The 11,577-nt window shown below is 45.4% G+C and overlaps 1 protein-coding gene across 5 annotated transcripts in view; it reads right to left on the bottom strand.

The window, feature by feature from the left end:
- The window catches only part of LOC117434894 (voltage-dependent L-type calcium channel subunit beta-1-like), a 39,417-nt gene that overhangs the window by 6,291 nt on the left and 21,549 nt on the right, over positions 1-11,577 (bottom strand). For all 5 annotated transcript variants that reach the window (XM_034906781.2, XM_059003326.1, XM_059003327.1 and 2 more), the window contains 4 exons: positions 10,799-10,908; positions 6,094-6,245; positions 4,139-4,234; positions 3,598-3,789 (listed from right to left, as the gene is read on the bottom strand). In XM_034906781.2, the coding sequence (XP_034762672.2) occupies positions 3,598-3,789; positions 4,139-4,234; positions 6,094-6,245; positions 10,799-10,908 (550 nt within the window). The remainder of the gene's footprint in view (positions 1-3,597; positions 3,790-4,138; positions 4,235-6,093; positions 6,246-10,798; positions 10,909-11,577) is intronic.

Raw genomic sequence — 11,577 nt, 5'->3', positions numbered from 1 at the left:
AATGTTACAATTAAAGGTAAACCTAGACATTTTAAAAGGGGTGATTTGTTTTGCCCTAATGAGGTAGGTGTGAACCCAAAACCTAATGGGATGTTAAGATATATAGTAGCCTTTGTGCTAAACCTGCATTCATTCTCTCTATATAAAAAACAACTACATTCACAACTAAAAATATATAATTGATAATGTTTTCATCACTTCACACAGGGGTACTGCAGCTCCCTTCTGATATACACATACAGTATTTACAAGGTGTCCCATAACCAGGCATAGCTGTTAATATCAGCAGTCTCTGCTTCTCTCAGCTGTGAAATGTCTTTAAGCAAAGAGGAAGGAATTCAGATTGCTGTGTGGTGCAGATAGTCGACGGGGTGTGGCCACCCCACTGAACAGAGCACATCCTAATGGGCAGAATGTATGCTATTGCCTGATGACGTACGGGACGTCCCGTGTATTGTGGTATGTACAGGGTGATTCTGAAGGAAGCCCAGAGGGGCAGTTCGTACACTACAGCTCTCTGGTTAGTTTGCCCCTTAGAAAAGTCCACCACAGTAAATGAGCATGGTACATTTGCAGTTTTGTACTATGCCTTTAGTTTAGCATGGTTTGCCAAGTTTTAAAATTTGCTTTACCAGATCTCTCTGTGCTTTACAATGCTTTACTGAGCTTTCGCTGTGCTGTGCTTTTACTGTGGGAAACTTTATAAGGGGCGTGCCACAGCACAATACAAGGGCTGTTCTTCACACGGGCTGCTGCACTATTTTAACACTATTATTTTTTTTGTATTAGTTTTTTCTTTTATTAGTTGGATGGACAGAGAGGGGTTGAACTTCCCATTGCACAGCACAAAAAGTTGTTTTGATAAGTTTATTTTGTTTTATCCGGTGTAAACAAGGCATGGACTACAGGTTAATAGTAAAACCTGGGAAAAGCTCAGGGAACTGCTATTCAATGCTATGCAATGGGGATCTCCCCTCTCCCTGCAGAGTTAGTGTCGGTGCTTGGGGGGATCAGTCTCTAGCTGCTGGGCTCTCTGTCTTATGAGTCTGTCTGTAAGTCGCAGGCAGAGAGCACTTCCGATGCAGAGGGGCTTAACGAAACCCAAACCCTAATGCCCATTTCATTATATCTCAACTAAATGCACTGAAAAGTATTCAGTGACAAGATGGGTTTTGCCTTCAGCCTGAGACGTGCAGCAGATTCCTCTAAACCGCAGTTAACTGAAATCTGACTGTGCTGTACGATACAGGTACAGAGCGCTGTGTCAGTGTGCCAGTGTGAAATCTGACTGTGCTGTACAATACAGATCCAGAGTGCTGTGTCAGTGTGCCAGTGTGAAATCTGACTGTGCTGTACGATACAGATCCAGAGCGCTGTGTCAGTGTGCCAGTGTGAAATCTGATTGTGCTGTACAATACAGATCCAGAGTGCTGTGTCAGTGTGCCAGTGTGAAATCTGATTGTGCTGTACGATACAGATCCAGAGCGCTGTGTCAGTGTGGCAGTGTGAAATCTGATTGTGCTGTACGATACAGATCCAGAGCGCTGTGTCAGTGTGCCAGTGTGAAATCTGATTGTGCTGTACAATACAGATCCAGAGTGCTGTGTCAGTGTGGCAGTGTGAAATCTGACTGTGCTGTACGATACAGATCCAGAGCGCTGTGTCAGTGTGCCAGTGTGAAATCTGATTGTGCTGTACAATACAGATCCAGAGTGCTGTGTCAGTGTGCCAGTGTGAAATCTGATTGTGCTGTACGATACAGATCCAGAGTGCTGTGTCAGTGTGTCAGTGTGCCAGTGTGAAATCTGACTGTGCTGTACAATACAGATCCAGAGTGCTGTGTCAGTGTGCCAGTGTGAAATCTGACTGTGCTGTACAATACAGATCCAGAGCGCTGTGTTAGTGTCAGTGTGAAATCTGATTGTGTTGTACGATACAGATCCACAGCGCTGTGTCAGTGTGCCAGTGTGAAATCTGATTGTGCTGTACGATACAGGTACAGAGCGCTGTGTCAGTGTGCCAGTATGAAATCTGACTGTGCTGTACGATACAGATCCAGAGTGGTGTGTCAGTGTGTCAGTGTGAAATCTGATTGTGCTGTACAATACAGATCCAGAGCGCTGTGTTAGTGTCAGTGTGAAATCTGATTGTGTTGTACGATACAGATCCACAGCGCTGTGTCAGTGTGCCAGTGTGAAATCTGATTGTGCTGTACAATACAGATCCAGAGCGCTGTGTTAGTGTCAGTGTGAAATCTGATTGTGTTGTACGATACAGATCCACAGCGCTGTGTCAGTGTGCCAGTGTGAAATCTGACTGTGCTGTACGATACAGATCCAGAGTGCTGTGTCAGTGTGCCAGTGTGAAATCTGACTGTGCTGTACGATACAGATCCAGAGCGCTGTGTCAGCGTGCCAGTGTGAAATCTGACTGTGCTGTACAATACAGATCCAGAGCGCTGTGTCAGTGTGCCAGTGTGAAATCTGATTGTGGTGTACAATACAGATCCAGAGTGCTGTGTCAGCGTGCCAGTGTGAAATCTGATTGTGCTGTACAATACGGATCCAGAGTGCTGTGTCAGTGTGCCAGTGTGAAATCTGATTGTGCTGTACAATACAGATCCAGAGCGCTGTGTCAGTGTGCCAGTGTGAAATCTGATTGTGCTGTACAATACGGATCCAGAGTGCTGTGTCAGTGTGCCAGTGTGCCAGTGTGAAATCTGACTGTGCTGTACGATACAGATCCAGAGCGCTGTGTCAGTGTGCCAGTGTGAAATCTGATTGTGCTGTACAATACGGATCCAGAGTGCTGTGTCAGTGTGCCAGTGTGCCAGTGTGAAATCTGATTGTGCTGTACGATACAGATCCAGAGCGCTGTGTCAGCGTGCCAGTGTGAAATCTGACTGTGCTGTACAATACAGATCCAGAGTGCTGTGTCAGTGTGCCAGTGTGAAATCTGATTGTGGTGTACAATACAGATCCAGAGCGCTGTGTCAGCGTGCCAGTGTGAAATCTGACTGTGCTGTACAATACAGATCCAGAGTGCTGTGTCAGTGTGCCAGTGTGAAATCTGATTGTGCTGTACAATACAGATCCAGAGTGCTGTGTCAGTGTGCCAGTGTGAAATCTGATTGTGCTGTACAATACAGATCCAGAGTGCTGTGTCAGTGTGCCAGTGTGAAATCTGATTGTGCTGTACAATACAGATCCAGAGTGCTGTGTCAGTGTGCCAGTGTGAAATCTGATTGTGCTGTACAATACAGATCCAGAGCGCTGTGTCAGCGTGCCAGTGTGAAATCTGAATTTGTTGTAAATGTGCTGATTTAAGAAAAATATATATATTTTGATGCTAGTTCTCATAACAGTTTCTTGTAACAGTTTCTGTTCCTCCTTGTGCTTTATACAGAGCGTCTGATTCACAGTGAGGCGTGTGGACTGGCTTGAGCTGCAATGCAATTTGAGCGTGGAGCCTGTGTCTGTACGAGCCTCCCCCCCCCCCCCCCCCCCGGCCCTCCTAGAGCACGTGCTCCTCCTCCTGGTGCACCCCCGCCGTACCCCCCCACAGCCCCTCCAGATTGCGGCGCAGCGAGGTGAGCACCTGGACCTGCAGGTTGGAGACGGGGGCGGGGCTGGCGGCCAGCGCAGCGGTGGCCATGGTGCGGTTCAGCAGAGGGTTGGGCGGGTTGCTGCTCGGGGGGTGCGTGGCTTTCCAGAACGCCTCCAGGTAGTCAGACAGGTGCTCGCAGGCGTCCTCCAGCTGGTTCTCATCCAGGATGATGTCAAAGAGCTCCTGCAGCGGACAGGACAGAGGGGGAGAGAGAGATGCTTTTACCAGCAATGTGAGTCAGAGGAGCAGCTTTATTGTAATGGTTTCTAAGCCAAGACAGGGAGAAAACAGCATGCCAGGGAATAGGCACTGTTGCCATACAGCAAGCACAGTATTATTATCACAGCATTTAGTGTTACCACAGGGTAACACTAATACTGTGATATTAATCATCTTTACAACAGCAGCTGCTGGAAAACAGCGGAAGAGTTCAGATTAAGTTGTTTGTGCATGTGTGGGAGTTTGTGCAAGTCTGCGTGTCTTTGCGTGTCTTTGCATGTGCGTGTTTGCGTGTGCCTGTGCCTGTACTCACGGGAGGGCACTGTGCCAGCTTGTCTGCTGCTACCATCTGCACGTTGAGGTGTTTGGCTTGAGACTTCCCCCGGGACTTGATCAGCCTCTGCAGCACCTGAGAGAAACAGAGAGAGAAAGAGAGAGAGAGCGCAGGGGGCGAACCGTCAGCTTCCCCCTCACATCACACAGTGTGACACCAACCATCACATCACTAATACATCTGCAACACTCACTACATCAGCAGTATATCACCAATACATCTTATACTGTATTTTAGTAGTATAATTTGCACTAATGTAAACTATACTCTATTTAAATTTTAACATTACCAGTACATCACTAGTACATTGCAATACAAACTGAATCACTAATAAACCCTAAGCAGCCCTCACTGTGCAGGAAACGCCACTTAAAACATTTTTGTGACGTTACTCTTTGATCTTCTAACTAAAAGTGGCTGTGGCTTTGAAGAGAAGGGGAGTGCTGTGCAGATATAGTGCTGAACGAAGCCACACTTTATTCCGCAACAATCATTTCAACAATTCGTTAATTCTAGTAGTACAAAAAGTAACACTTAGAGAAGGGCTTGCGATTTCAGTTTAGCATTTCATATTGTTGCACATTCCTCACGCTGTAGGAAGTCTGTGTCTAAAACACTGTATCACTTTAAAGGGGGGTAAATCGCCTTCTCACGCTAAAAAGCTGTACACATTTTTTTTTTTTATGTCCGAAAGCCGAACCTTATGCTCACAAGACTTGAGCAATGAAAATCACGTAATTTTCCATCCCTCATTTAAACAGCAAGAACTACGTTAATTGTTTTATTATTATTATTATTAGTTTCTTTAGAAGACGCCTTTATCCAAGGTGACTTACAGAGACTAGGGAGTGTGAACTATGCATCAGCTGCAGAGTCACTTACAATTACGTCTCACCCGAAAGACGGAGCACAAGGAGGTTAAGTGATTTGCTCAGGGTCACACAATGAGTCAGTGGCTGAGGTGGGATTTAAACCGGGGAGCGCCTGGTTACAAGCCCTTTTCTTAAACCACTGGACTACACAGCCTCCTTTTCCACCCACATTCCAGGGTAAAGGGGTCCTATGTATCGCTCTTCTGAAATTCTACCACAAAATCAATTTGCAGCCTCCTCTTATTTTTATTTCACATTTCCTCTGGACAGGTTCAGGAACAACAGCAATTTCACCATCACTTACACTGACGTTAGAATAAAACTCAGCTTTTGCATTTGTTTCCTGGCTTTACCTGTTTCAGGTTTGTCAAAACGATCAAAATGTTTCTACTCTCTGCTCCTGGTTCACAGTCCTGTTTCTTGCATTTTACTTTTCTAATGCCACTTTCATGGGATTTCAAACTCAAACTCTGAGGAACTCATGACAACATTTCCACAAGATGAGAGACAAACATTGTAACTGTTTGGACCGAGCGTAACAAAAGAACAACAACCAAACCCAATTACCAAATCAACAATCAATTGAATCTCGTTATCGAATAAGTATCAATTAAGAAGAAATGTTTTAAGTGTCATAAACAACTCAAAGTGTTGAATCGCTAAGAAAATAATCCAGTTTCTCGTGCCTAATTATTTTTGCAGATTCAACACTTGCTGTTTATCCCTTACCTAAACGCTGCTTCAGTCAATCTCTCTTGTTATGCAAGATATTCGCACAACCAGAGACAAGAAATCACCCTCAGCGATGGTCGCACAACTGAAGTATGAACCAGCCTTAACCCCACCCAGGTAGGTGGCAGGAGTTTGAACACTCAGGCCCCTGGTAAGTCTGCTCTGAATGAACTGATCGCACTCCTCATGACAGAATGAATAAGCCTCCCCATCACGGTAGCTTTACTATTAGGTGCTGTTCACGTAGCTGCTGTCTGGGAGGAACGTTTTTTACAGGGGTCTGCTTGCACTAACCTACCCCTGAGGGCAGTGTTTGGGGCTCAGTGTTACCTTGGGAGAGGCGATCTTGATGTACACCACGATGGGTGCCAGCGAGGTCTTGGCGAGCTGGGAAGGGTGGTTGATAGTGTCAGCATCGAGAGCCACGAGCTGCAGGGTCCGCGCCAGCTCAAAGATCCGCTCGATCTCACTCTGCACCTCCGCTGTGAGAGAGCAAAACACACACACACCTCACTATGCACCTCTGCTGTGAACACACACACACACACACACACACGCACCGACTTTCTTTCCATGGATATACGTGCACTTACCAGTTTACCAAGGTTTGCCATGCTTTTTTACCACACCTCTCTGTGCTTTACCATGCTTCCCTATGCTTTACCATACCTCTCTGTGCTTTACAATGCTTGCCTATGCTTTACCATACCTCTCTGTGCTTTACCATACCTCTCTGTGCTTTACAATGCTTCCCTATGCTTTACCATACCTCTCTGTGCTTTACAATGCTTGCCTATGCTTTACCATACCTCTCTGTGCTTTACCATACCTCTCTGTGCTTTACAATGCTTGCCTATGCTTTACCATACCTCTCTGTGCTTTACAATGCTTGCCTATGCTTTACCATACCTATCTGTGCCTTACCATGCTTTCGCTGTGCTTTTACTGTGGGAAACTTTTATAAGGACGCACACTCACACAATCTCACTCTGTACCTCCGCCATTCCACCACAGTTGTTGTTAAATTCATCATGCAAGCCTGGCAAGACCAACCAATAATTGATCAATATCATTTTCCACTGGACCCATTGATCAGCAAAACCATCGGTAAACGAGAACGTTCATGAAGAAAACAAAATGCATGAAGAACTGAACTGACAGGCCATGACAGGACTCAGAGACAGACGCTTCTCTAGACAAACGAAACATTTTTTAATTGGATTGCGGGACAGTACATTTTCACAGCATGTCATCTTTAACTTATGCATATCACGTGTGCTGTGACTTTCTAATGGTGTTTCTGCCTACATCATTATTTGCCCTTCTTATACACAGCATGTCAGTTTTGCACAGGCGTCAGTGTAAAACACTGATATGCTTTCTCCAGCCTTTTCCAGCAGTTTTTTACTGCTGGTATTAGCAAGCATGGCAAAATAAGACATATGATTGAATTAAACTCGACTAGAAGTCTTTCTCAATCTCTTCATTGTTGATCTAAGCAGAAACAGTGACAGAGAATCAAACACAACACGCATAACAGGACACTAAAAAGGAAAGAAATATGCTGTGAAAAGGTGCAGCAGATAAATATAAAGCAGGTTTTCAAGGTGTTTACTGCAGGAGCTGTCCGTCTGTTTTATGTGACATACCGCAGTTAAGCGATACCATGCGATTAATCAATCAATATTTTAACACGACACAGTCACAGAGTGCAGTGGTTTCCAACCTTTTCATCTCAAGTACCAGTGTTTCCAGCAGGGACCACCAAGTGTACCAGTAACGATGTGCGATCTTAAACGGCTGCTGTGAAACAAACCTACATCCATTCCAACCAGTTTTCTTACTGAAAATGTGACGGCATCATCTAATTATTTGACAACACAGAGTGGCTGCTTTGGTTCCCCATCAGTAACTTTGAAAGTTCACAACAAATACCTCTCATCACAATTTCTCATTTCTCTGTGGTTCAGTGGTACAGATACATTACGAGGGTGTGAATCATATCGTCATAAAAAACACCTGCCGGAGAGTACCACAGGCTGAAAACCACTGCTCTAGTGAGTCTGATTTGATAAGCTGCTCAGTGCAGCAGCCACAACTTCAGTGTCTGCAAAAAATGCTATTGGGCTTTTGCTCTTTACTGAATTAGATTTTAATTAAAAGAAAGTGAAAGCATGGGAAGGCAGCGATAACTAGGGTTAACACATTTAAAAAATGAGTTTGAGTTAGGAATGACTGTGAGGAGGAGAGTCGGGACAGCACATGATTGAGAGCGGGAGAGTGATGGAGAGAGAGAAGAAAGAGGGGGAGTACTGGCCTGCTTTCCAAGGTTTTAAAAGCTATTCTCTAACTCTCAATCACTAATTCGCTTCATCAGTATTACTGAGATGAAACTGAGTCAAGCAGACAAGCGTTTGGGCTAGTGCCTTCAACAGTGTTTTGGGGATAAAACTGGAAGAAACTGTCAGTGTTTTTCATGTTGCAGGCTACGGCTATTACAGGACAACAGAGTTTCTTTTAATAATTTAGTTTTTAGAAGGATCGATGTAGTGACATGTTTGCAGACAGGCAGGGAGGCAGAGGCAGGGAGGCAGGGGCAGGCACAATGGAAAGTGTGAAAGACACCTATATTTAGATGGATACATACCCAGTGCATCTGAGTCAGAAAAGGAGGGGGCACAGAAAAGGGAGAAGGAGAAGGAGAGGAAGGAGAAGGGGAGGATGAAAAAATAAAGAAAAAACGAGACTCAGACAGCCTGTGCAAATAGAAACACTGAACAGAACTAGGTCGAACCCGGGTCCGATACTCAAACAGACATTGTTCTGCTGTGTGCAAACGTGTGGAAAAATATCATGTGTGCTGTATAATCAGCTAACCACTGACTGCTGGACTATACAGCTAACCCTGCTCACTGTGACTGCTGGACTATACAGCTAACCCTGCTCACTGTGACTGGACTATACAGCTAACCCTGCTCACTGTGACTGGACTATACAGCTAACCCTGCTCACTGTGACTGCTGGACTATACAGCTAACCCTGCTCACTGTGACTGGACTATACAGCTAACCCTGCTCACTGTGACTGGACTATACAGCTAACCCTGCTCACTGTGACTGGACTATACAGCTAACCCTGCTCACTGTGACTGCTGGACTATACAGCTAACCCTGCTCACTGTGACTGGACTATACAGCTAACCCTGCTCACTGTGACTGGACTATACAGCTAACCCTGCTCACTGTGACTGCTGGACTATACAGCTAACCCTGCTCACTGTGACTGGACTATACAGCTAACCCTGCTCACTGTGACTGGACTATACAGCTAACCCTGCTCACTGTGACTGGACTATACAGCTAACCCTGCTCACTGTGACTGCTGGACTATACAGCTAACCCTGCTCACTGTGACTGGACTATACAGCTAACCCTGCTCACTGTGACTGGACTATACAGCTAACCCTGCTCACTGTGACTGCTGGACTATACAGCTAACCCTGCTCACTGTGACTGGACTATACAGCTAACCCTGCTCACTGTGACTGGACTATACAGCTAACCCTGCTCACTGTGACTGGACTATACAGCTAACCCTGCTCACTGTGACTGCTGGACTATACAGCTAACCCTGCTCACTGCACCCTTAATACAGTAATTCTCTTTAGCCTTTGTTTAACAGAACAATGGTTTTATTATATTGTTAGAAATAGTCAAATTAATTATGTAAAAAGGTAAACTACAGAAGTCATTATGGCCCATTCACACACGGCTGTATGGATAATGCGCACCAGCTGCTGTAGTTCAATGGAGATACTCCATGTACAAGCTGCTGTGTCTACAGATCTCTTCAAATCCATTCAGTTATTACATTATTAATCAGCTGCATTGTATTGTATTGAATTGAACTGGAAGATTCAGTTTATACAGACAGCTAAGCAAGGTGATAGAGACAGAGTTAGCAAACCCAAAGCACACTACCTTCAATCTAACAATATTTTTTAACAGAAATTAAGCCGTTAGTTTATTTTTTTTATGGGCATGTCTTCTGTGTGGTTGTGACATCATCAGACACTGATCTCCACAAGCTGCGCATTCACAGGGGGGGAGGGGGGAGCTAGGCAGGTGTGCGGATCTCCTGCTGTGATTGGCCGCTGTTAACAGTGGGGGTTTGCTGATTGGCCGGGAGAAGGAGGTGTGCAGATTCCCCGCTGTGATAAGACCAGCTTTGAAGACTGAGGAATCAGATTAATAATTGGAGACAAAAAAAAAAACATTGAAATCCATCTCTCCTTCTTGATGGCATTAACGTCTTTCTGTTTGCACAAGTGTTTTGGGGGGTCAGTGTGTATGGTTCAGGGTCAGTATTTGTGGGTCCCCTCTTACCCAGGCTGGAGCGCGTGCTGGACCTCTCGATGATGGTGTTTTGGGGGGTCAGTGTGTATGGTTCAGGGTCAGTATTTGGGGGTCCCCTCTTACCCAGGCTGGAGCGCGTGCTGGACCTCTCGATGATGGTGTTTTGGGGGGTCAGTGTGTATGGTTCAGGGTCAGTATTTGTGGGTCCCCTCTTACCCAGGCTGGAGCGCATGCTGGACCTCTCAATGATGGTGTTTTGGGGGGTCAGTGTGTATGGTTCAGGGTCAGTATTTGGGGGTCCCCTCTTACCCAGGCTGGAGCGCGTGCTGGACCTCTCGATGATGGTGTTTTGGGGGGTCAGTGTGTATGGTTCAGGGTCAGTATTTGTGGGTCCCCTCTTACCCAGGCTGGAGCGCATGCTGGACCTCTCAATGATGGTGTTTTGGGGGGTCAGTGTGTATGGTTCAGGGTCAGTATTTGGGGGACCCCTCTTACCCAGGCTGGAGCGCGTGCTGGACCTCTCAATGATGGTGTTTTGGGGGGTCAGTTGTATGGTTCAGGGTCAGTATTTGGGGGTCCCCTCTTACCCAGGCTGGAGCGCGTGCTGGACCTCTCGATGATGGTGTTTTGGGGGGTCAGTGTGTATGGTTCAGGGTCAGTATTTGGGGGTCCCTTCTTACCCAGGCTGGAGCGCGTGCTGGACCTCTCGATGATGGTGTGCTTGCTTGGGTTGTTGAGCACAGAGCGCTTCGCCAGAGAGATGTCAGCTGTAACCCGAGTGATTGATATTCTAAAACAGACACAGAGACAGGCAGGGGGGCTGGCTGTTAATGATTCATTGTTGTCATTGTCATCATTATTACTATTATTATAATCATTAGCATTATTATCATCTTTACTATTATGATTATGTGGGCTTGGAAGCCTATTGTTGTTGTTAAGATTATTATTATTATTTTTCTTACCACCAACAAAACCTTAAAAGTTGCATAAAATGAAAACTGTTGCACGAAAACTCTTGATATTTCACAGAGTAGACGCCAATGGGAACTAATGTCCACAGCTGAATGAACGCGATTGGTCACATGGTTTGGCAGCCATACTGGATTTTAGGACAAATTTTAGACAATTTACACACGGTGCTCGAAATGAAGCTGATTGGTTCAGTGGTATGGCGGCCATGTTGGACAACCTAATTAACACACAAATGTCTTCTTCTCCAGAACCGCTAATCTGACCGAAGCAAAACTTGGCATACGTGATCCAAGTACGCCTTTCTTTAAAGTTTGCCCAAATGAAGTTGCTACAGTAAAAAACATGGCTGGCGTGGGCCAATCAAATTTCAGCATTGCTCTAGTTGCATATATTGTGCATAAAATGAATACCGTTGAACAAAAACTCTTGAAACTTCTGAGTAGTGGAGGTCTATGGGAATTAATGTATGCTCTAAAATACCTTG

Source organism: Acipenser ruthenus, chromosome 28 (assembly GCF_902713425.1).
Source record: "Acipenser ruthenus chromosome 28, fAciRut3.2 maternal haplotype, whole genome shotgun sequence".
Classification (NCBI taxonomy): Eukaryota; Metazoa; Chordata; class Actinopteri; order Acipenseriformes; family Acipenseridae; genus Acipenser; species Acipenser ruthenus.
The sequence above is the reverse complement of the archived record's forward strand: the minus strand, read 5'-3'. Positions and strand labels throughout refer to the sequence as shown.